At 47.1% G+C, this 26310-nt stretch overlaps 2 protein-coding genes across 5 annotated transcripts in view; both read left to right on the forward strand.

Moving 5' to 3' along the window:
* Positions 1 to 285: 285 nt before the first annotated feature.
* LOC108158282 lies at positions 286 to 2301 on the forward strand. Its single transcript, XM_017290520.2, has 4 exons — positions 286 to 524; positions 588 to 729; positions 802 to 1593; positions 1736 to 2301. The coding sequence occupies exons 1-3, from the start codon at positions 321 to 323 to the stop codon at positions 927 to 929; spliced, it is 474 nt and encodes a 157-aa protein (XP_017146009.1). The 5' UTR covers positions 286 to 320; the 3' UTR covers positions 930 to 1593; positions 1736 to 2301.
* Positions 2302 to 6264: 3963 nt separating this feature from the next.
* LOC108160258 (semaphorin-2A) overlaps positions 6265 to 26310 on the forward strand; it is a 43084-nt gene continuing 23038 nt past the window's right edge. For 3 of the 4 annotated variants that reach the window (XR_001775398.2, XM_017294124.2, XM_017294125.2), the window contains exons 1-2: positions 6265 to 6485; positions 18610 to 19293. Coding sequence is in view for 2 of the 4 variants with exons in the window: in XM_017294124.2 (XP_017149613.1) it covers positions 19047 to 19293 (247 nt within the window). In the remaining 2 variants the exon portion in view is untranslated. The remainder of the gene's footprint in view (positions 6486 to 18609; positions 19294 to 26310) is intronic. The other variant, XM_017294126.2, reaches the window with a different exon arrangement.

Below are 26310 nucleotides of genomic sequence, written 5' to 3' on the forward strand. Positions count from 1 at the left end.
AAAGGTGTAACTTCCATGGCTGTCTTTCAGATCATTTTTCCATTATTGAGAGCCCTCCGCTTTCGCAGTTATGACGTCGGCTACGCGTTATGGGACATAGTCACTTCTTCAGTTTATAAAATATATAAAACTAGCTTATCAGGGGTCCGCGCTACGCAAGCAATCAATGAAAAGTAAAACCAGTATATAATATTTCTCTGGAAAGATAAGAGTTCCCAGCTCTGGGAGGTGGGGGCTGAATGGGAAGTGAACAGCTGCTCTTCTGCGGCGACTGGAACCCAAGTTTTGTTCAGTTATTGCGGATTGTTCGTGGTGTTCAGATGGAGAAAATGCGCCCATATGAAATGCAAGGAATGCTCGTACGCATTGCCATCGCGGGCCTCTCGTTGACCGTCTCCATTGTCATCCTGTTGCTGTTCCCCACCTGGGAGCAGCCCCGCGAGTCCTGGGAGATCTCTGTGTGGTATTACGTCTGCCTGCTGCAGGCGATCGGCGGAGTGCTCCTCGTCGTGGGCTCCCTGAAGGTGAGAACTACAAGATTAATACTATCTCCAATCGGGACTGAAGGTCGTGGCTCTTCCTCAAAGGCTAATCATTGGCTGTTCCTGCCCTGGGTGGTGGCGGCTATCGTATTTATCTACACTCTGCTCTACAAAACCGTGAACTACTATTGCTATCTGCAGGGAAAACTGCTGGTTGTGGTAATCCCCCTTTTTTACATCATTGCGGGTGAGTAAGCGCGGCTCTCTCGATGCCCACATACACGCACGGGTATAACCCGTTGTTCTCTTATGATTTCAGGTTTTTGGCTCTACTTTCTGTGCGATGTCTTCCAGGACTTTCTCGACTTGCATCGCAAATCCTCTCCGCAGATCCTCAGTCACGACCCAAATAGTCCTCTTGCTGTTTTAGATTCACATTCTCCTTGACGGCATTAAAGTGCACTCTGCTACCACGTGAAATGCAATTGAGCTGAGCGTAAAGGCAAATAAGTGGGAAAATTGCGGCGTGAGTGTTTCTGTGTGAGTGTTTGTGAGTGTTTGTTGGTGTGTGGGTAGCCAAAAGTAAAATAAGCGTTAAAATGTCTGTCTAACGCAGTGGAACCCCAAACGGTGGGGTTTACGGCTGGTCTGGGCTTGAGCTCTGTGGTATCGCTGCATGCGTATTGCATTACCAGACCGGCACCCTCCACAACACACAACACACAACACACACTACCCTTCTGGCCTCCCTACCCACCCGAGAGACGACACAAAGTGGCATATGAATAGATACATGTTTTTGTTGCCTGTTTTGTTTGTCTCCCCATACATCCGGGTCGCCCGTTCACCCGCCTGTCCGTGGGTTGGTTCTCGTAATCCAACAAGCAGACAGGTTAAATACACCGCAAGGACACACAGATACAGAGACGGAGACAGGGAGAAAGTAAGGCAGGCAGAGCAAGAGAGGCTGCTGCAAAAAAGTGCGACAAAGATGGGGGGAACAGGCGCTGGGACTCGGAGTCGCGTAGCGCAGAGACGCATCCAAACAAACAATAATCATGCAACAATAGTGAGAGCCGCAAACAAATTGCTTTTCTATGTATGCTCATGTGTGAGTATCTGTGAATATGTGTGTGTGTGCATCAGCGCATCTGTGTGCGTGTCATGTTCGGGTTCACTTGCAGATTAGTTTCGTTGCCAGTTTGTTCTCTCTTATTTTTATTTGGTTGTCTTCCTTTGGTTTTTTTTTTCAGACGCCCAACCACACAGAATCAAAAGCCACATGGGCGTAGCCCTGACACCTACAAAAGGGGCTGTGCGGCGACTGCGGCGGCTTGACTGGCAATTAGAATTGAGAGCAAAAACTTTGCTGCATCTCATGCCTGCCCCCGAAACCATCAACACAATTACCACCACCCCTAGTGGTACAGTCTGCGATGAGCTTTTGTTGTCTGCAAAGTTTGCCTTTGACACGGGGTGGCTACACCCATCACCCTACCCCCATCAGGCATGATGCCCTCAGTGTCCACCTGGGATGGCTGGAAAATGGAATCCATTCATTCAAATCTATGCGAGTGTCGGTGTCTGCGCTGCTTGTTCAACAAAATTGAAAATTAACTATAAATTCTATGTGGCAAAACATGCAAACATGTTTGCGGAAATACCCAACAGACCCGGGAATCTGAGGCGGAGGTCGGGCCTGCCCCCAGAGCGGTGCGGGGAGGCAACCCTGATGAGGTGTCAACCGAGGCAAACACCTTGATGACATCGAACACCCCTCATAGCACCATGGCACAAAGCGATTCATTGTTGCGAAATTTAATGCAAGAAATTAATAAAAAAAAATAACATAAATAATGAAACAGCACCACTCTCGACGAGGGCTGGGGCTGGAGTTCGGGCGCTGACACCAAATTGAATTGCCCAAAAATTTGCTTGTGCCCCGTATACCCCGTACTCGAAGATGTCTTAGTTTTCTGGTGGATGTGGATGTATCTAACACCCAGCAGAAAGCGTTAACAATGCCATTAAGTAGATATATTCTTGATCAGCATCAAAAGCCTTCACTGTTTGTCCGTTTGTCTGTCCGTCCCGTTGAGCGCATAGATCTAAAGGACTTTAAGAGGAAGAGCTGTTAGAATAGTGTTGACAACATTCTCCCGGAGCCCAGAGTGAACACATCTATTTTGCCGGAGCTACGGTAGCCCTTCCACGCACTTAGTCTTTCTCTTTCTCTCTATTCCCATGTCTCTCTCTCACACGCTCTTCCTCGTGCAATGTGCGCCGTCTGGTTGAGGAGCGAGATTTACTAGCTGGTGTTAGTGTGAGAAGAGAGAAACCGATGTAGTGGATAAACGAAGTGCAAGAATTAACATATGAACATTACTAGCAGTCCTGGTTCATCTCTGTCTCTACTAGTAATATTGAGAGAGATCGCGGAGAGAACACCCGGAGTTCCCCATTCGTCTCTTTTCTGAAAAGCGATACTAAAAAGACAGAGAGAGGGCCTGTCTTCGGATCCCATACGAATTCGGGCGGTTACGTATAAATAAATATAATATAATGACCGAGTCCCGGGTATAAAAGTAGAGTCGCGGCCCTTAGTGTGGCTCACAGCGGTCCCGCTCGTTTTTTTTTTTTTTTTGGATAAAGTGAAGCCCTTCAAAGGTGCCAAGTACAGGGGAGTAACGGAAGAGAGGCACCGGCAAAGGGGCTAACCCTTATGAAAAGTTGCTGCTCAAAGGGTTTTTTCGTGCATAATAAGTAAGTCCCATGTAAGTTTACTCTTGGAAAGGGTATACTGATTTTGAACAGATGCTGACAAAGCAGGGAAGAAACTATATCAAATATGTTCTTGTCCAGCATTTATACCCGTTTTCACGAGCTTCTGCTACAGAAACGATGGGTCGGTAAGGGTATCTGAGACCTCGGTCCCAAAGGATTACCCTTCTTTCTGATTTTTTTATGTTCTGACTAAGTGCTTTGGCCGAAAAGGTACCACAACCACACTCCACCCTTTTGCTAAGGAAAAGCAGTGTTAATTGCTAAAAGAGGAATACTAAAAGAGGGAAAGTGGCAAATGGAAACGCAGCAGCAGCAGTAGAGGCAGAGGCAGAGGCAGGAACAATCAGACCGACTTAACTAATAAATTCACCCGTATACGTACTCCTCCCATACGCATCATCGAGTTGAAGCGGAAATCATTTAAGCTGCCAAATCAGTCGGCCAGCTGGTCCAAACAAAAGAGAGTTGGCCAAAAGGTGCCGCATTCTCCATGGCCGTGGAACGGCCAACTGGCTGGCAGCCCAGTCCCATCCAGGCCAAGCAGAGGGGCCATGGGGCAAAAAGAAAGCGATTAATATTCATTCAGTGTCGCGCGTATATCACTTTTTATTTGCACAGTCAAGGCAGCAGGGTGCGGAGGAAGGGGGCGCTGCAAGGGGTGGAATGCTGAAGCAGGCGTCGGAAAGTATGCAATGGAATTCGGCGCACGCAGCGGCAGGTGTGCTTTCGTGTGTGTGTGTGTGGAGCGTGTTGATGTGTGTGTGGGGGCAAAGCCAACGCACAATTACATACAACAATTTGTGCTTTGTTTCGCTCTGTGTGCGTGTGTGCGTGTCCAAATCGCCAAAGAGCAATCGTGCAACAGCAACAGTAGGTGGCACAGCCCCAAAGATGAAGCGAAGGCAAAGGCAACCAGACCTGCTGCTGGCCTGCGGCAAGCCAGTCAGCTTTGTGCCGCTGACACCTGCCTCCCCTCCCTACCTGCCTGATCCCCAAATTGGATGCCCAAACATCAGCCCAGAGGGACGAGGGGAGGGCACAGGCAAAGGCAAAGGCGTTTAGTTTTCAATGTGAAAATTGAGAAAAATTGCCAAACGAGTTGGTAAGCGATATTCTCCGTTGTCTGCCCCCGAGAGGGATAGGGAGAGAGAAAGAATGGGACTTGCACTTGGTCGGATGCCAGGTGAGGCATGTGCCCCAGCGCCAGCGCCAGCGCCAATGCCAGCCCGTGCCCTCCCCTCCCCCCACTTATTGCAAGTTTAGTTCGCTTTGTTTTGACAACTTCTGGAGGAATGCCCTGGGATCGGAATCATAGTCACAAAGGCACAAAGCGTTTCGTCAAATAAAAACGACAGAGAATTTTTGGCTTCAACTTACTTCCGTTTGCCTTCTAGGAGTGCGCTCTACGCTGCAATTGGAGACCAGGCCCGGAGAAGCTGCTGCCAGCCATAAAATTACGATCCAGCGGAGAGCAAATGACGCGAAACAGTCGCACGGACACGGCCGCCAGTGGCAGATTGGGGGGACGGCGGGGCCAACGGCAACAACAACACGTTCCTTACATAAAAATCGTGCAGGCCATGCTAAAAACGTTTATCCCTTTTAGCCCGAAAGGAGAACCGATGCGGGAGGGGGCACTCCCCCGAAACAATGCCTGGGCAACAACGCGAAGACAGACAAAAAAGGAAGAACAATTTCTTCGTTTTCGTCTTTAGTTTCAATGGGCCCCAGGACGGCCCAAAACCATTTTAAACGGAACGTAAGCTGAGACTGATGGCAGTCCCGACTCCTGGGTCCTGCTGCTGAATGGGGCAGGGCAAGAGCCTGGGCAAGAGTCAGATAAATGCCGCATCATTGGTTATTTATATGCCTGTGGATCTCAGGTGGATGGCTGGCCCTCAAACGATATATTTATTTGATTTTATTGATATATATACCAGCACATGTACTCGTATAAATGCGTATAAGTAGTGCACATCTATCTCGGTGCCATCGAGTGAGGAGTGGCTTGTGCTTGTGGTCCTGTCATTACGGCCTCGGCTTCGGAGCAATTCCAAAGGTAAACCGAAGAGGAAATTAATTAAATCGCATTCAAATGATTGGCTACGTGCCATTATTAAAACGAGCATAAATTATTCCACACGTCCTAATTTCGAAGGATTTGAATGCTTACAGGCCTCAGCTCCCCTCGCTACAGAAGTCCCCCTTACCATTTGTGGTCAATCACTTGATTGCCTGCCTCTCCACACCATATGGCTGTGGTCCACGTATCCGCACTTCTAATTTATGGCAATTAATGGAAAGTTTTGTTAATACCCAAGAAGTACGTTGAAAACGTCTGCGAAGGATTAATTTCCTCTGAAATAATTGGGATTTTTTATTTCGAGTCAAATGGGACTAGTTATAGGAATAATTTGTAATCTGTGTTAATAAATATGTAAATGTTTCGAGAATTCCCACGAAGAAGATCATATTATAGTTTCTAATTGATGAAGAGCTGCTGTCAAATTGTTTGATGGCAAAAAAGTGTAGTGAATTAAGTATAAATGTTACCTTAAATAATAACAATACGGATATGAATTCCGGTATTAGATTCATACAAAACTCACCAAGACATTGGATAAAATATGCAAATTATTCATTATTTTTGAATTAGGGATTGGAAAATGTTGTAAAATATGCCACAAAGGATCTTCCTCTCATTCTGTCTTCTTTCCTGACTTTTCATAGAGAATCCCTAACAGGGGCCTGGTACTCCTGTTATTTCTAACATTTGTACATGCCAACGCCTGCGCCTGCCAACGTAAACAAACTGTTAAAAATGCCGGCAAGTCGAAAGTGTACCCAGTGTAATGCCAGCAGCGTTGCCAGCAGCAAGCGAAAAGCCCAAAACTGGTTTCGGCCACATGCCACACGAAGAGACACGAACGAACGGCACGACGAGCACAGAGGAACGACGACGAGCAGCAGACAGCGGCGCAGCGACGAGTTTGTGCCACTCAAAAATGAGCCAGCGTCGCGAACGGTACCCTAGTCCGGATGGTGCAACGTCAGTTAGTAGTGAGAGAAACAGAGAAAAAGAGCTTTGATAATCGTGAATAATTTTGTTAGCAGTGCCAAACATTACCGAGAAAAAACAAGAACAAAAACAAAAAATTCAGTGAAATATTCAGAAGAAGAATAACACTTCAGCCGCAGATCTGCACAAATTTTTTTGAGGTGAATATACAAATGTCAGTCCCCAGTCCCCAGTCGCCGTCCCCATATGAAGTGGCTATGTGTGTCCCCCCAACTTATGGCCGAAAACCTGCAACGCTCTGCCCAGCTTGTAGCATCATCAGAGTTACTTCAGAGAGTTACCTCAGAGTGGCCTCAGAGCTCAGAGTTACCTGCTTCCAGTTTTCCAAGTTTGTTTCATGGGAGTCGAGCCGAGCCGCAGTCGCTTTGCATTATATGCGTTGACCAGTTGATTCCAACTTGTTTGCAACTCGTTCTCATGCCTCTTGGCCCCTGCCACCCTGCCGCCCTGCCGCCTGGCCACTTCCACCTCTGTACTCCTCAGATTGAAGCTATTTTTGGCCATCAGTTGCCGTTGCCATTTGCATTTGCATTTTTGTAGGGAGCGGGAGACTAGACCCGAGAGCCGTGAGCCGTGAGGACGTTTGCCCATTCATTCAACTCGAGAGCGACAAAACATAAATTGCGAATGCAAACGGCCAAATTGTTATTGCCACTTAGAAGCGCTCCAAACGGTATTGCTCTTTCGCTCTTTGCCTGGCCGTTTCTTGGTAAGCAAAGTGTGCAATATCTTGGGCTAACTGCAGTAGCCATGGCCGTAACAGTAGCCACCACCTGGCCGCGACTACAATGCTAAAAAAAAGTGCAAGCAAGACAAAAAACGTTATGCCCAAAGAGCCCGCGATTGCATCGCATGTCGAGGTTATTCCGCATGCCCCAGCCCCGTGCCCCGTGCCCCGTGCCCCGCACTCACAGAAGCAGCCACAAAAAAGCTGCAGCAAGAAAGCAACAAAGAACTTCAAAAGCATTCTGGCCAGCACCCCTGCACCGCGCTCTGTGTTTTTTTTTCGGTGATTATGAGAAGACCAGAACCAGAAAGTGCCGCAGCAACGGGCAACGCTGCAAGTCGATTTGGGGTATGCCCTTACCAAGAAAACAGTTGCAACTAGCGGGAAATTGTACACTCAAATCTAAGAAGTACAGAATGTTCTACAGAAGGTCGTACACGATCCGTCGCTTCATTCGATGAGTATAATGATTTTCCTTTTGCCTTCTTTCTAATTATAATTATCAGAAAGGATTTTTTTTTATTGAAAATAAAAACAATTTAGAATAGTTCGAATCAATTGAGTTGCTAGTTACATTGTGAAAATAAAAAATTAAAACTTTAATCAAAAAACTTTAATATTTCTTATGCAAATTACGGGTGTAAAAATGAAATGGCGTGAACCAGCTGACAAAGTTTCAACAGCAATTGCAATTGCAGGCTTCCATTTCCATTCTCCGAATGCGATTCATAATTTGTATAATTTTAAAAGTAGCCTTCATTGGCCGCTGCCTGGGAAACTGCAAGTGCATTTTCCTTTTCCTCAGTTAGAGTATTAATATGCAAAGGGCACAAAAAGCGGTTCAGCTCCGCTCGTTCGGCACAAAAGAACCGGAGAAGATTGGCCAGAACCGAAAAATGATGGAAAAAAAGTACGGAAAAAGACGGAAAGGGAAACTACAAATGAAGAAGGAAAAGAGTGAGCTCAAAGCGTTTAAGCGCCTTTGACACTCCGTTGGGCAAGAGGATGAGGACGGCGATTGCTGGGGATTCAGAGAGTGGTGCCACGTGAGACAGCTGCCAATCAATGGCGCAGCCTAGGCCAATCGGGGGCAAGTTGCATGTGTGCTACGACTAACAGACAAAAAAAAAAAAGTAAGGGAAAACTACAAAAACGTTTCCAGAAATTCTTGTTCTTTACTCCCCTTCCTGTGCTCCATTGTTACGGTGGAATGTGGCCCGTGGAAATTATGCGATAATGGGGGGGAAAAGTTCATTTTCATAAATAGTTAAGTTCAAAGTTGGTAACATTCCCTCAGGAGGCGGTCCCTGATACTCGTAGGCCAGCAAATTATTGGGTAAACAATCAATTGTACTCGAAGGTAGAGACATTTTCAGCTTATTAAATGGAATTAAGCAATTTCTGCGCTATTACCATGAATATTTGAGATCGGGTAAATACAGCGAGCTGGGGATTAAGTTGAATCGTTGGAGAGAGGTCGAGGCCTGCACCTATACTATTCCTGTTATTGATTCTTGGGCGGTTAATTAATGTTTTCATTGCGTTTTCCTGCTGCCCATCCACCGGAAGTGTCGTGTGGCCCAATCCCCTGAATGGTTTCCCTCACAACTAAGCAAACATATACTCGTATTGTGGTACTAAAGTCGTACAGTCGTATAGTCGTATAACTGGCCAAAAGGAACAGCAAAATGTAACCAAATTACGGCTAATGGTTTTTTAATTGTAACAATAATTGCTGTCGCCATTGCATGAGCAACGGCCGCAGGAGCAGGAGCAGCAGCAATCAAAGCTGTTAAGAAGGGTCCAAGGGAGAGGGTTCCCTGCTCCCCCCACCCCCGTTGCCCCTGCCATTAATGAGTGCTCTTGCCCAGCTTTTAGATGCCTGCAAATTACCAAGAAGCAAAGGGACAAGCGAATAGGATGTTCATGTAGGCCACTGCCACCAGGGGGATGGGGTTGCTGCCTCTGAACTGCTGATGTATGGTGCTGCCTGCTCCTCTTAGCTTCCACATAATTGTCCCTTTACGAATGTGTGTGTGTGTGTGTTTGTGGGTGTATTCCTGTGCGTGTCTATAATTAAGCCAAAAAAAGTGCTAGCCTATGCTTTTTTGATGAAACAAAAGCCAGAAATGAGTGTCTAAACCTTGAACTTGATGTCGGTCCCGCCCTCTGATACGGCTCCAGCTCTTCTTCCTCCTCCTCGTGTGGCTACTGCTGATTCTGGTCTGCGCCCTGTCCTGGTTTTGTTTGATTCTATTCATTGTTCCGTCGGCAGCAGTTGATTATGAGTGTTACTTTTTGTTGGCTTGTTGCTTTACTGCTTTCGCAGCTCCTTTTTTTTGGGGTTAGCCAGCATAGCATACTTTCCTGCGTCCTGCGGTCCCTAATGTGCGCCATTTTGGTTCTGATGCTGTGTGTACGTGTGTGTGTGCTGCCCCATTTGCCCAGAGGTCATTATAGACGCTTGCCCGCTTGGCACGTTGCGGCCGCCAACTTCCGTTGCTCATGTTTCTGCTGCTGCTGCTGCTGCTGCTGATGTTGCCCCTTGCTGCTGGTCGGATGAGAGGTTGCTGCTGCTGAGGCCTCTTGTTGCTTCTGGTGCTGCTACTTTGAGCCGGTTGGCCTTTATCCACGCCGTGCCCGAAGGGCCTCTGGTTCTGATTCTGGCTCCTGGCTCCTGGCACTGGCACTGGCTCTGCCACTGGCTCTGGCTCTCTAAAGTGGCAATTTGTCTAGTTCTGTAAGCGGCTCTTTTAACGATAATGATGATTGCGCATTGTTGCGTTTTTATTTCACTGCACAAACACAGAAACAGCCAGGGGGACGCACACTGAAACAGTTAGAGGCGAAGCACACACAGATATTAACACTTACGACGACATCCACACAACCTGTTCACACACAGATCCAGTCCACTGCAAGTCCATGCCCATGTCCGTGTCCACATCCCTGTCCAACTCCTCGTCCCAGTTATGTTTCTGGTTTTCTGGTTTTTATCCTTACTTTTTTTCTGCGGCTTTTGTTGTGCCTGGCTGTTGTTTGCTTAGCATTTTCCGATTTTCATTCATATCCACAGTCTATTCCCTGGTATCTGCTCTGCATTCTCTCCTATTCTCTCCCGCCAGTTCATTCATTCCGGACTTTTTTTGTTTATTATTTTCATGGCCATTTCTTATTCTATTTCGCTGTCTGTCAGTCTGTGTGTGGTCCCATCTCTGTCTGTCTCGCAATATCCCTCGCTCTGCTCCACTGTTGCCTGCTTTCTACTCTCTTTTTGGCCATTTTCCTTCTGGCCAGAACGTGTCGTCGCTGTTGTTAATTTTTAGTGCGGGACAGGAGTATTTTCCCGCATTTGCTTTATTGGCCATGGCCGAAAACTACGATACTGTCTAGACGCTCTCCGCTGGGCCGACGGCTCGTTGGCTTTTCGGTTTAGAGGCATCCCAATCATTCTACTAGTAAATCTCTCTACATACAGATAGAATAGATAAATAGTTTTCCTATCCTGTGTGCACATTCCGATGGCCAAGTGTATTTTGTTTTGGGCCAATTGGTTCGGCCGTTTCGACCGAATGATTCATATTGCCATTTTGTCGCTTTTTCTGTATTTATTGTTTGAATAAATAGAATTAAAAAGTTTGCATAACATTTGTAAATATTTGGCCACAAATAAAATGCATTTCATATGAATACATTTTCTACAAAATCAATATATGTTTTGCGGTTACGTCTGGTCAGTGCCGTCCTTGTTTCGTGTGTGTCCTGACATCCATGTCATCCGGGCGCTGTCTATCCTGTGCCATGGCGATGGCTATCTTTCGCCTTTTGTGCGACAGCATCAGCTGATTGCTTTATCACAAAAGCGTAAAATGAGCCACGAAAGGGGGTACAGAAGGGTACTGCCCCAAACACACACATATGGAACTTACACATGCATAACTTAGTCCTGGCAAGAGGCATCCACGTGCTGCATTCAATGACTTTATCGACTGCTAAACGTCGCTTGGCCATTTTGATGCGGACGCGGACGAGGATGTGGCTGGCTGTGCCACACGCTTAACCCACTAGGATCTGCAAACACACACACACACACACACACGTCACTATAATGTCTACATATAGATACACACACGTATGTACTCTTGTCTGATAATTTTTCTGCTTTTGTCGTGTGAGCGTGTGCTCTCTGGCTCGATGTCCTGGGGTCCTGGGGTCCTGAGCCCTCTAAATGTTTATTGCTTCATTCTGTTGCGCAATTTAATCGATGTCTGGCTCTACAGGCTCCCCCATCGCCACGGGTTCGCCCATCGCCCCATCGGTAAAGTTAATTTTAAAGAGCGGCTAATGTAAATCGTCGTATTACGGCACTTTAATGAAACTTTAGATCCGCGCACATACGAGCTGTCCAGCTTTATTGGAGAGCTTGATTTCCACTTAATTCCTGAATAGATTGCGTATCCCTCTGCCACGCCCTTTACCGCCTTCCCCCTTTATCGGTTTAAGCAATTATCTCATAACACAATCCCGTTTCGGGGTCAATCCGTGCCTCATTTTGCGCTCGAATGCCCCTCACAAAGTATTTAAGTAACTCAAGCCGTTGCCAACAAAACAGATTTGGCTGAAAGGAGAGCACTGGGAGGCAGGGCAGCAAAGGATCCACTGGGTCGTAGTGTTAGTGGTGGGGTTAACCCTTTTGTATGCTCTCTGGGATTATGTATTTGTGTTTAGCTTCAAGTTTTTGTCTGCTGCCAGGAGAAGTCTCGACGGCGAAAAAAAAGGAAGCCCAGCCCGTAATGAAATGCAAAATCGCTTAAGTTCCCACTGAGGGAACTCCTCCGTTTCGCTGCTGTTCCACCCATGCTCCCCCCCAACCCCCAACCCCTAACCCCCGGCCACTGCTTTGTTGACAGCGTGTTAGTGAAAACTAAATGAAATTTTCTTCATGGTTTTGTTCTGTGGGTTTCTTGTTTTTCGTTTGGGTTCTCTGCGTTCGAATCTCTTTATGGAGGACGGCTTTCCGCCTGCCTGTGTGTGTGTGTGTGTGTGTGTGTGTGTGTATTAATGTGTTTTTTTGGGTAGAGGAGGGTGTCTATTAGGGGTGCTACATGTACATCGCTATACGGAGCAGCATCGTCATTATTCTCTTCATCATCATCATCATCATCTGAGCTGTTTTTGTTGAAGTTGCCATCATAAGCTCGCTCTTACCTTGGCCCCATTGTGCGGCATTGTCCCTGTGCATAATTGAATGCTCAACCACTTTTCAAATTCCACTTTCCATGTGTGTGTGTGTGTGTGTGTAGTATCTGTGTATGACTTCCGCATAAGTGTTTAATTTCCTGTGTATTAACATGCTTAGTAAAAACACATACCGCAAACAGAGCGTAGAGGCACAGGGTATCCCCGAAACGCAGTCCTTAAACCCTTTTTTAGAGGACACTGGGGGCTGCTGCTTTTGCAAAAAAATTAAACGGAAAGGTGCGTTTAGACCCCCCTCTGACTGATTCAGAACTCGGAAACGGGGAACCTGTTCCGGGCTGTTCTGGGCTGTTCTGGGCTGGGCTGGGCTGGGGGCCGTGGTATAACGATTTGTGCCAACAAATTTATTTAAAAAGGATTATCAGCAGCTAAGCGCCATGCTGGCACACTTCAAAGGCCGCCACACTCACCAGCCCCGCGGGGGCAGAGTGTTTGCCACCCCGTTCGAGACCCCGTTGAACCTGGTTGAACCAGAAAAAAACACACAAAAAGCAAACAAAACCCGGGTCCCGTCATATGCAAATTTCAATGTCAAACTCCTGCCACGTTCTGCATTTGAATTTGAATTTGAATTCGAGTTTCGAATGTGAATGTGAATTTGACATTCAATTTTGTTGCCATGCAACACAAAGTGCTTCAAGCGGGGGCAGGCAGAACAGACAACAGTGTTTAAGTGGCTTTATTTTCACGATGATTTCGGCCTAGGCCAGGGTTTAAATAATCACAATTTTCTCCAGATGAAGTGCCGCTCGACTGATGGAAATTTGATGCTCTTCAAGACCGAAATCGACTCTTTTATTATGGCATTCCTGCGATAACCTTTTGCCTAAGAAACTGAACTTCCTGACATTTATCTCGTCTCTAGAGGAGGATGGATGGGGGCGATCCGGGTGTATATTGAGTTTTAAAATACCAAAGAAATTTTGTATCCACCGAACTAACTCGATGGATGAACTTCTGCTCTTCCTTTGCGCTGGATTCGATCCGAAAACTCTTAGAAGGCGTGAGAAATTCAATTTGTTGTCACGTCCATCAGGCTGGTGGGAGCGGGGAGGGTGGTGTGGTGGTAGTAGTAGGGGGTACAATGAAGGAGGTGTTGTGCTGATGAGTCGGGGGTTGGCATTTTCGTGTTATTGAATACTTTAAAAGGTTTTTCGGCCCAACTCCACTTTGCCCCACTCTCTCTCTCTGCTTTCTCTGCTCCCCCTCGCAGTCGCTCCGTACTTTTGGGGTTGCTCTGCACAAAATTTAAGTTTCGACATTTTGTGCACTAATTGCTCAAGATTTGCTACAAATTTTGGAATATTTCGTTCTCCCTCAATGAGTCTGGGAATCTGCCGCCTGGCTGGGTCGTTGCCTCTCTTCGATTTCGGGTGTGCATTAGTGTGGGTGTGGGTGTTAGTGTGTGTGCATGTGCGGAAGTTCACACACGCCTGAACACTCACACAGCCAGCATGCGTCCTGTCAAACGCACTCCTCCGGCCGCTTCTCGAGTAGTTTTCCCTTTTCGAAGCTGCTTGAAAATTTTCAAATTTCCGGCTTTCTCGCTCTCGCTTTCCCCACACTCTTGAGGAAATTGTCTACGCATGTTTCTGGCACTTTTCATGCGGATGCCGCAACTACTCGTATTCCTGCGCTCTGCGGGGATTTTCGCTTATCCATTATTAATACATGATTTCCAAAAGCGTGGAACACAAATTTGCAATTTGCTCAAGATTTGCTGGAGGCTGGTGGGTGGAAGGGGGATGGGGGCCTGAAAGAGGGCGTGAATTAGCTGCAATTGCCAGGCGGACACGATAAGCATTTCCCATTGCCATTTTCCCATTTCCCCCACTACCTCGAGTGGCTGCCATATGGATTTCCGTTGTCCGTTCGCCGCTTTCCCAGCTCTGACTCCGGCCGTGCCTTATCTCGCGGCTATGTGCAGGGTCCATGTCCTGTCCTGATGTGATAATCCGCAGGAATTAATAAATAAACCATTAACAAATAAACTAGAGACGTGGCAGCGGCACGGGGCACGGGGCACGAGACATGAATGTGCGTGCCGCCTGGAACCCTTATCAACGATGGGCGGCAGGTCCACCACGTCCCACCCCTCGTCAGACAGACTTGACTTTTCTGCAAACATCAGCAAATAAAAGCCAAGGACTCACACCACCCGTACGGAACTCTGATGCAACATTTCCCTCTGCACGGCACAGTGGTGCAAGATCTGTTATCTGTAGGAAATTTACATGCGTCTGGGCATCAGGGTGCCCACTGTACTGCCCCATGGCTGAGGCAGAGGTCAATGTTTGCTCATAAATTGCCAAATTGGTGGGAGAGAGGGCGGCAAGGTCTGAGAGGGGGCGTGTCCACCTCGAAAAAGAAGTGAGGACAAAATGCAAATGGCTTTTGTGCGTGTGCGTGTTTGTGTGTATCTATGTGTGCGTTTCCTCCTGAAACAGAAATTCCAGTCAATTAAATAGAAATAAATGAATAATTGATAGTTTTCAAAGGCTACCAGAAGTCTTCGCTTCGCTCTGAAAGCTTTACCTTGAACCCAAAAGCCCCTACTAATTAGAGAGGGAAAAAGAGCTACAAAGAGAGCGAGAGAGAGAGAGGGAGAGAGAGAGGGAGAGAGACACGGAGAAGGGTTATGGAAAGAGCATCCCCCCAAAACCCTGTGTCGGAATGTCATTTGAATAATTTAAAATGTTAGACGCGTTCGATGGCCAGACTTTGACACTGACCATGGAGCCCCGTTGCTGAGCCACCCCCAAAAAGGGGCAGACCGTAATGGGTGGCCAGGGGGCCGCTGGGCGGCTTTGGATAGCCACAATGACGTTAATGACAGTGACGAGCGGTTGTTTGCCTCAGTTCTCGACCAAACATTCGGCACAAACAAACAAATCCACTGCACGCACGTACTCCAGGCGACACACTCGCACACAGATACGTGGATACCACACAGACACTCATAAAAAACAATCAAAATGCAAAACGAAGCCAGGCAGAGAGCAAAGAGAGAACACCACTGGGAGTGTCTGTAGATGTGCGTGCCACCACCGGGAGGATCAACAACAAACACAAATGGTTCCTGATTGCAGCCAGGAAGCGGCTGACAGAGGGGTCACAGAGGCGGTGCAAGGGGATGGAGGCAAGTGTCTGTCCGTATGTCTGTCGGTCCGTCTGGCTATGCGACTAGAATTCAACATTTTGCCGCCATTAAAATCAAATTGCACTTTCGTGCAGCAGAGGCCAGGGATACCCAAACCAAAGGAAAGCTGGGACAGGAGGCAGGCAGCAGGATGAGGCAGGAGATAGCCTGAAAGAAGGTCGTTTTTGAGGCAGGAGGCACGAGGCACAGAGCCACGAGCCGCGTCAACGTTTTGGCAATTTCAGCAGAAATATGGCTCCCGTTTTTCCGCCTGCTCCTGTTCTTCCATTTCCCATTTCCCATTTGCCACTCCTCTGTTCCTCTTTTTTTATGATTAATAAAAGCCAAATGTAAATAGTCAAAACGAAATGAAAGCAAGCGTCGCACGGCGACCTTCAAATGGATGCAACGTCGGGCTGGGATGGGGAGGGGCTCTGCATCTCTGTCGCATTGCCGCACAGCCGTCGCTCCCCCCTTTAGGACTTTCGCTTAATTTCTATTAGCATTGCGCGCTCTTGCTGTTGCTGTCTGTTCGTTTTCATTGCTGCGGCACGCGGCACAGGTTGCTGAGGTTACCCCAGAGAGGGGGAGGGTGTGAGAGAGGGACTCTGCAGCTGTCTGGCTGCCTTGATTGTTTGTATTTCTCATGGCACTCGATGTCAGTCAAAATCGCTTCGTTCTGTTCGTCCCCCCCCACTGCTCTGTGGGCTATCTACCCCCCGGAACCACCATCCACCCATCCATCCATCCACCCATTTAAGCAACCAATGAACCCACCCACTTTGTACTGCTGTTTGTTTTACAACGTTTTTAACTTGTTTGCAAGGATTAGGTAAGCAACTCAAACAGAAAAGGACGAGCTAGAGGAACAGGACCCATCAGCAGTACCAGTACCACGGCCAGGACCCATCGCCATCCTGTATGCAATGGCAACTCATAAAAATAGATAAAGACAAGGCCTCCAATCTGAACCTGAACCTGTTATCGCTGCCAGGGGTCTGGGTCTGGCCTGGTGGGTGGCAGTCGATTGTCCTGGCTGGTTGCTAGCACGCGCCCCGCCCCCCTGCAACAGCCGCTCAACAATTCCTGCCAACATTAAATGCATCGAATTACATTTTCTATTAACCAGAGCGGGAGCTACTTTGCCACGGAGGGTGGGTAACCAGGGACAGCCCGCTGAGAGGGGGGCCGCTACGCAACGGGATCGTGTGGCTACTTTGTGTGTGCCCCCCCTTGTGCGGGTGTGTTGCAGGGGCTATTGAATTCTGGGGCATGCAGCCCTTAGCAAATGTTGCTCGTTTGTTTGCTGCTTGTTTTACAATTCACTTTTTTAACGCTTTCGCGCTGTGATTCCAACGTCCTGCCAGCGGGCTTCAGCTTCAGCTTCAGTTCCTGCCACGGACACGGCTACGGATACGGCTATGGCTACAGCTACGGCTCCGGGTCTGACATTGTTGTGCGGCGCCTTGAACCTTTTACAGTCAGCCTTGGTCCTTGCCCCTGCCCGCGTCTGTCCCTGCCTCCGTATCCCGTCTTGATTGCATAAGTTTTTTGTGTTGCGCTTTGGCTAAGAAGCCGCTGGCTGCACGCCGTTTAGTCCCCAAAACCCCTGCCACCTCACCCACCCCCCTGCTTTCTCTTCAACCACCGCGTTGGTCTGGCTTAAAGTTATGAAAAGTTTTGTCGTTGTTTTGCCTTCTGGCTCGGCTTTTCTTTGGTTCTCTTTTCCTCCTTTTTGCTGGCGTCGTGTTGGGGGTTTTTCCACGTATTTGGTTCCTCTTTAAGCGCACATTAATCAAAGTTTTTCGTTGGCTTAGTCAAAGTTTGAGGGCATTTATAAGGCAATTGTGGAGCTCGTTTCGTTGTACACGGCAGGTGTGTTTGTGGCAAGGTCCTGCTCCAGCTCCAGCTCCTGCTGTTCCTGCTGTTCCTGCTGCCGCTCCTGCCGGGGAGTGGCCCCGATCTTTTGACAACTGTATTGGACATTGAAGCCATATGGCATTGGGGCCACAAATTGTCTTGGCCCCTACCTCTACACCGAACAGCAGCACAGCAGGCTGTCAAACAAAAACCAACGAAAATTCCCTAACAAAACTTTCCCATTCTTGTGGTCAAAAGTGGTCGTCGGTCCGTCCACCTCTCCGTCTTCGGACGGAATGTACAGGTCAAGTCAAGCTGCATAAACAGGAAAAGTAAGCTGAATGACTTGCCACTCGGCTGTCTGAAGGTTAACGCACACAAACATGCACCCAGACGACACACAGATACTCACTAAGACAAAGCCTAATTGTCAGTGTCTGGCCGTAACCCATTCCCTGCCCCCTTCTGGGTGTGTGCCGCCGTAGGGCCTGTCTGAGTGACTAATGTCTGGCTTTAGAGAACTTTTTTGCAGCATACAATGTTGCATTGCAAATTGAAACACGCGACTGCCGGCGATGCTATGGCTATGCGGGAATATATAGAAAAAATCAGCAGAAACTTTCCAAAAGACATTTCGACTGGGAGATACCCGACATTTTTCCTATAGTATATATGTATGTCTGATAAATATTTGTGAAAGAACGGAGTTCCATTGAAAGGCAACAGAGCACAGCATACCCGTACAGTCTACAGGGTATAAGTAGGATTTCCCAGACATGCTCACACACACACACACATACTCGTAGATGCAGTTACTAATACAAGCGTATGCATAAATAATAATGCACGAGAATGGCTTTAAGTGCAAGCGTCTGCTAGGCCCAAAGCCCTGTTCCACTCCGCTTTGCTCTCCTCTTTATATTTTTTCCTATTTTATTCTCTCTTCACCCTCCCCTCCCTCAGACTCCTCACTTCACTCGTCTAGCCGTCTGCCTCTCGCCTTGGCTTATCCTGGTGGGGCGACGGGGGCAGCGAGTGCTTTGTATGCACTTCAGCTTTGAATGTGTCTGCATTTACCCTTGAAAATGTAGCCATTGTTTTGCTGCAGACTCCGTTGCACGTTGCACGTTGCACGTTGCACGCTGCACGCTGCATTTTGCAAATGAGTTCAATACACTTGGCATAAACATAAACATTACTGGGAAATCCACTCTGTCCGTGGGATATTTCCCTCTGTCCAATGCGCAAACTCCGACTAATAGTGCTCTCCCGCTCACAGGTGTCTGAAGCAACAGCCGAAAGGAAGCGGAAACGAAGCCCGAAGCCAGTTCGTGGACGAACCGAATGCCATCGTCATCGTCGTCCTCCGTGTGGGTGTTTATTTAACACAGTTCCTCGTGCGCCGCCCGTTCAGTTCGTGTCCGAAGTCCGTGCCGTACGCGCTCGCCTCCGACGACCGCCCCAACGCAATCCGGCGAAAGCAGAGATACATTGACAGAGACGTAAACGTAACCGTAGATAGTCAGGTGTGAAATGTGAAGATCGGTGGACCCGTAACCAAATGTCGCTCAACGTTAACCGTGCTCAAGCTTCGCACTCACACGTCTCCCAAATAGTAGACCAATAGTGCACTTCGTACAGTAATCCGCAACAAGCTCGAGCAACCCCCTCTTCAACAGAGAACTCTATAGTGCATCCAGAAGCAAGGAAGACAATATGTGCTCCATGGGGAACCTGCGCCCCCAAGGCGCAGACACTGGCCGCAATCGCCGCCGCCTGCACAGCAGCACCCACAGCCCCCTCAATCGCCTTAGCCGCCTCAGTGCTCTGCTCCTCGTCCTGGGCGCGCAAATAATTTATGTTGAATATGCTCGGGCGGATTATGAGAACACTTGGAATTTATATTACGAGCCGCCCTGTTGTTCGGGAACAGCTGCCGGCCATCATCTGCGCCACCACAAAGGTAAGTCGAAAGGGAAGCGTAGCATTGGCTCCTCCGCAGAACCGGAGGAGTCCTTTGCATATTTCATGTCGCAATTTAAGTTGAGGTAAGTGAGTGAGGGACTTGGCTAATTTGCGGCAAGATTAGGTCTGGCATAATCAGTCCCTAAAATTTAGTTTTCCATCTAATGGAAGGCACATCTCATTATCCCAGAATTGAATTCTAGGCCAACCTATTTGATACTTCCTCGAACATCTTTCGTGACGAGAGTAGTCATAGAGTCCTGTTAAAGAAATACAAATATGCAGCAGAATTTAAGAACTCTTCAATCTTTGCCAGTGGAGCCTCCGTCTGGGTCTGTGTGGAGCTTTCAGTGTTGTACAAATAAAATGGCTTAAACGTTTCTCTTTCTGCACTTTGTTCAGACATTCACATTCTTGGCCAGCTAAGCCCCAGCATACAAAACTATTCACAACAATAGGCTTGGGCTTCGGGTTGGGCTTGGGGCTGGTTTCGGGTGGCGTTCCATTCGAATCGAACTTTGGGAAATAAGTCAACAGCTTACATAGCCGCGAATGCCAAGAACTTTCTTCTATGTGTAAGTGTGTGTGTTTCCCTTTTCCCTTTTCCCGTTTTTCTCCTTTTGTGGCCCAAAAAGGAATAATTTTCACTTTAAGCGGATTTGCTGTTGCCGCCCACGTCTGATGGCCTGATGGTGTGATGGTGTGCTGCTGATTCGGGCTCTGATTCTGCTGCTGCTTTTCCTTGATTTGCCATTTCGGTCCACTTCCGTCGGCGACGTCTGTTATCCTTTTCATCGTGTCTCGGGGTCCAGGCCATTTGGCAACCGGGACTCGTACTGTTCGCCCACTGCCACTGCCACTGCCACTGCCACAGCCTTTGTTTTGCCATTGTTTTATTTCATCGGCAAGACATTTCTCTTCCGTGTGTGTCCAGGAGAAGGGCAGGGAAGGATGCAGCACAACTTATAGACTCATTCGCGCGCAGCAGCCTGTGCTTCCTTCCACTTTACTTTTCCGGGAGTGCTCTACGTTCCGTTTCTCTACGCTTCTGTTCAATTCAGTACAGCTCTTTTCTCTTCTTTTCTGTTCGGTTCTGTTCGGTTCGGAGTGAAATTAAAAACTTTTGCCTTTCAGTGCAGCCGTTGTTTTGTTGTTTGTTCAATTGCAGGACCTCTCCACCCTACTCCCTTCCATTCTCCCACAGAACCCCATCTTGACCGTCACTTCCGCCACTTAAGATGTGCTTTATTTTCTCTTTCTGCTTTTTTTCAACTATTAGTGTTTAATTAGTTTTCAAGTGGAGTTTTTATGGACCCAAAGCCGGGCTTAGCCCCGTCTGAGATTTGCTGTCCACACTACTGTTGACTATCAGCTTTTCCGCTTTTCCTTATTCACTCTGTAGCTATATATAGCTACATATATATAATTAAAACCCATTTCGCATATCGGATAAACGTGTATAATCTACCGCACACAGAGTAATCCGCTTTGCTCTCCAAGGATCTTTGCTGCCAAATGAAGTTATAATGCAAAAGTTTTTAATATTCACGAGGTATTATGACAGACCAGGCCCTCGCCCTCGCCTCGCGCCCCCGCCCCGCCATTATGTGTGAAAATGATCCTTTGTTAAGCATTTTTATTTACATAAACAATTTTGGTTGCGTTAAAGATTTCCCTTTTTACAATTACCGAAATCTTTCCGTGGAAAGGGGGATTTTTCCGGCCACAGAAATGCAAACAGAAACGGAACAGGAAAACTTTGGGAGGGAAATGCGTGGGATGGAAAAAGAAAGCGGCAAAGATTTTTTCAACTTCATAAAAGGTTGCGAGACGGGAAATAAGCAACAAAAAATCGCCCCCCAAAGTAGGGAAAACCAGAGAGAGGGAAAGAAAGAAAGCATATCAGATGTTTGCGTTGTTAATTAAAGAAAAACAAGCAAAAGTTTAATGGCGAATATTAGCGGAGGGCTGTCTGCAGTGGACGACCCACACCTTGGCCGTAGCCTTAACGTGGCCAAAAGCTGCGGCCATTGCGTAAATAGAAGCAGCTACAAAATACAAAAAAAAAAAACCACCTCGGAAAAGGGGTGCAAAAATACACAAAAAACTTGGCTACACTTTGGCTCCCTCCTTATTTCCCCAAAGCACGCAAAGCCCCCTCACCAGCCCAAAAAAAAACGGTGGAAAAAGGAAAACAAGGCAAGGAAAATGAAAACTGTTCATTGCTCTCGTAAACTTAAAGAATTTCGGGCATTTAGCGCTGCTGGCAGCCAGCAAAAGCTGTTGTTTTTCCCCAGTTTCTTTTTGGGCTACAAAACGGGAAAACTTTCGGCCAGGTTCGGGGGTTTCTGGCCAGGTATGCCGGCTAAATTAGCCCTGGCCCTGCTCCGCAATTAAGCAGCAATTTTCAGCTGTAAGCGGCTAAAAGGAAAGGGCAGGCCGACGGGAGCTCTTCATACGTAAGTCCATCAGCACATTTACACACAGTTCCCAAAAGGCCCCTGTGGATGCTCAGAGGCTCACACAATCGATATGTGGCTGGTGGTGCGTATACGCAATGTAAGGATATGCCAGAAAGTTAAGAAAAATCAATATCTTCCACATATTTACCTGCTGCTAAGAATAGCAGTACTGCCTCGCCTGTTCCTCTGGGATATTTGGGATTTTGCTGAAGGGCATCTTCATCTGCTGTAACCAAATCCGAATCCAAGTAGAAATTGGACTTGCGACGTAATTTACAATCGGATTGACCTGATTTCCTGGCCGCTGGTGCAAGTGGCTTTTGGCTTTGGCCAACAGATTCATTAGCCAACTGCAAGTGCCATAATTCAAGTTATTTCGGAAGTACAAATGCTTGTGTCGCTTATACGAAAGAGAGGCAGAGGGAGAGCGTGTGTGTAATATATCTTAATGCAGAGACAAAGGCAGATATGTGGCACACATGTTGTTGGTGCACCGCAGCCTCTAAAATACACACACCCAGAGATACCGAGATACAGAGATACAGAAACACACGAGCTGCTGGCGGGGAGTCTGAGAGCGTTTGTGTGTATGGCTAGGAAACCTTTAAGCAAAGAGCTTCCTCATCAAGGACACAAGAGGAAGACGCACGGAGGAGCCCTAGCCTCTTCGGGGGTGCCATCACATTTGTGGGGCTCAAGTTAATGACGACAAATTAATTAAACCAGAAATGTCTGCACCACTAAATTTGATTATAAAACTTTACGTTTTTCATTCCAATTTTCATCTCCAGCTCCGTCTGGATGTGTGTGTGCGGTTTGTGCCATAAATTTGCCGACATAATGATGCTAAATATACATTTTCTTATACAAGCGAAAAACATTAACCCCCCCAATGAAATAACAGGCATTAAAACTTTGGTCTTTTAAGTTTTCTTGGGATGAAAATAAGAATGGAATTGGGAATGAAAACTTGTTTATAGTTTTGGCTTAACAACTTACTGCGAAAGCCTATTAAAATTAATTTCATTTTATGTTAATGTCGAGTTTATTCAATTTATTTAAAACACATGTCGCTTGATTTAATTAACTTTACACGACCGCTGCGGCCGCTGTTGCTGTTGCAGGATGCTGCCGTTGCGGCATGCATGTTGCCGCTGACGCTGACACATGGTTGCCGTCGGCTTGGGGCAGCTCCAACAGACCCGCGGCGCATCAACACCAGCAACTGACGACACACACACGCGCACACGGTGGTTATTGTTGTCAAGCGTCGGCTTTTAATTAAACACTTTACACGATTATGCCATTGTTTAAAGTTTAAATGGAAAATAAAAATCCCAAAATGGTGGAAAAGTCTCAGAGGAGGTGAGAGGCAATATTGGTGAGAAAATCGGCAGGCGAGAAAACCACAACCGGAAGAGAAGAAGTCAGAATGAGAATCACAGCTAGATTCAGAAATAAAACCCAACAGTCAGAGCAAATATTTGTCACAGTCTCCAGAGCCACAGACATAGATTACTCTTTAATTATCTACGGCCATCAAAGACATTTCTGTGCAGAGCAAGGACCTGAAGAGCTAACTAAAATTCCAGCAAACCATCGAAATGAATTTAGAAATCATTAAGAGCCGACATAAATTGCAAATCTTCGGGTTACGGTATTTGCACTTACAGATGTGCCAGATACGAGCGCCTGTCCATGAAGAATGCCTCAGTGAATGAATATTCGAATGTCTGCACACAGACACCTTTCAGTGCACTTATTTACACTCGATTTCAATTATCTGTTCATATTTAGACACACCAACCACAAAAACAATGGTCGAGAAACAGAAATATGTTCGGGAGGAGGCACGGAAGGGGTGGGTGTCGGACACAAATATTCCAAGTGAAATATATTAAAGTTATGGCCGAAACCCCTGACTCTGCCCCTGGACCTGCATGAAGGGGTGGTTTGCCCAAGGGTAGATGTGCCAAGCCTCCCGGAAGGCCACATTCATACGAGACCGATTTTTAGAGTGGACACCAAACTATTTTGACCGTTGGCATAAGGCACAAAAAGTTGGCCGAAAATCGGTGGTACTATGGGGGTGCTTCCGTGGGGGGGTTGGTGCTGGGGTTCCACAGCATATTGCAAAAGTTAAATTGGTTTATTGTCCATTTTTATGGCACAGAAAAACTTTGTGGCATGCGAAATAATTGCATTAAGTGCAGTCCGGGTCACGTCATCCTCCCCCGCCCCATGGAGCGTACTCTTTCTGCATTGGAATGGTCTGATTGGGCTGGATGTTGACCAATTTAAGGGCAGGGGCTCTTTTGCATGATTTCTTGGCAGCGGTGGGACCCGCGGGGTGGTGCAATATTAACACATCATTTAATCGACGCACAATGAAGAGCGATAACAAAGCAATCAGAATGGGGAAAAAAAGAGTGGAAAACCCATTTCTAATTAATGCTCGGACGACGCAGGGGGCTGTCTGTGTGCCCCACAAAGAAACGCCTAACCAAGAGGGAGACAGAGAGAGAGGGAGAGAGAGAGAGAGAGAGAGAGAGAGGGGTAAAGAAAAGAATCGATTGACCTGTTTCCTGTGCGATACCGTCAGATACTCCCAAGTCGTCGGCGGAGCTGGATTCGGAGTCAGCACGCTCAAAGGCAGTATTTAAGAGGTATTGTCCTCCGGCCGTGTGTCGGTGTGCAGTCATTTATAATAAATAATAAACATGAAACAAAAGGCTCACACACCCACAGACAAAGGCCGAGAGACAAAGAAAGTTATGGCCAAACAACTTCTTCATATGGATATTCGATATTTATTACGCATACGCACACGCCGCGTGTGCCGAACCACAGTCACGCATTTCGAAATCAATGCGAGAAAATATTCACTTCATTTATGTGTGGGCGAGTGGTATATAGATATGGTATGCTATGGGACAGACAAGGACGGAAGGGGTAGGAAGAAAAGGTGAGGGGGAAGGGAGAAAGACGGAGGGAGTATTTATGATAAACAAGTACTTTTCACTTTTCTTTTGGTCTCAGCTCTCAATGTAAATGAGAGCAGCTGGCATATATGGTACATATGTACAGTGCGTTTCACAACTGAAGAGCAATGGTATCATTTTCTTAAAAGGATAATTAATGAATGATTCAAAATTATCGTAGGTAAAATTAAAGCGATATTAAACCAAGAAATATCTCAATTTGATATCTGATATAAATTCCACAGCCGATAGCAATTCCAAACCATTCAATATGATAATTCAATGAAATGCACTGCAGACAGCATGTCATAATCATTCTCCTCTAAAAGGACTGCACACAGCACTGATTCGTTTTATTAATTTTCGTTTGATACCGATTCCATTGGATTGCCTAAATTACCGACCTCATTCGATAAGCGATTCAATTAAAAACCGATGTTCGACTAACAGTTTCGACAGTTTCAAATGTCATTGTTTTTTAGCGCCAATTAGAATCCATCGAATGGTGGCCTCATTTGAAAGCGTTTTAATGTCATGACAGGTACTGCACACACACACACACACACTCACGCACTCGTATATGTAATCATATGAAGCCATTTTCATGAAAAATGAACTTTCCCTTTGCGGTGGGTGGGTGAGGTGTGCGACGGTGCCTCGACACAAAATGTGGCCTAATAGCGAAATATAAATCTCAACTCGAAGCCGAAACATTTCGCATTTTGTGTGTATTTCAATTGTTACGCAAAAATTATGCGTAGAGCATAAAACCGCACATGGATCGCAGATGGTTTTGCCATGTGTGGTACGCAGAGGGGTAGCGGCGGCGAGGCACATTAAATTGCAATAGCGCACAAAAGTATGCAATAAAATTTTGCTAATGCGCACAACAACCAGACTGTCTGTGGCTCCACGGCCGTTCGTGTGTGTGTGTGTGTCTGTAAAGGCGTGTGTGCTTGTGGGAGTGTATTTGTGTTGGCTTGCAAATATTAGTCATGCCAGAACACACACCCACACACAAACACTCTCTCATTCGCATTTCCATTTCGAATTGCACATAAAACCGCCAATTTAAAAATGAAAACTGCCGGCCAGGCTGTCATGTGATGTGCAGGCAGGCTGGCAAGCGGCAGGGAGGCAGGGAGGGGATTGTGTGCAGACTGAGGGTGCTATGTGGGGGGATAGAGGTGGTGGCAGAGGCATGACAGTCTGGCGCATAATTCTCCTTTCCGTCCGTTGTTGTTTGCTGTTATTGTAACCGCTCAATTTCTGTGCCGCTTTTCGAGCACATGGCGCGCACCTTTTGCCGAGCTAAAAGTGAAATTTAGCCGCTACAATTGCCGTGCAATTTTTGGGCCAAATTTTCTTTCGCTTCGCTTCGGCGCGCGGTACGGGTGTGGGTGCAATTTGCCACACTTTCGAATTAGAGGGGGGAACTTTTAAATTGTTCTACCCATGAATAAGTGCTGAGGTGTGGCACAACCCCTCAGGGGGATGACGGGGATGAGGTGAATGCCTCGGCTCGATTGTCTTCTGTGTCTCGGCCCGTCGCCATCTGTCTACGGTCAACTG

Source organism: Drosophila miranda, chromosome 3 (genome assembly GCF_003369915.1).
Source record: "Drosophila miranda strain MSH22 chromosome 3, D.miranda_PacBio2.1, whole genome shotgun sequence".
Taxonomy (NCBI): Eukaryota; Metazoa; Arthropoda; class Insecta; order Diptera; family Drosophilidae; genus Drosophila; species Drosophila miranda.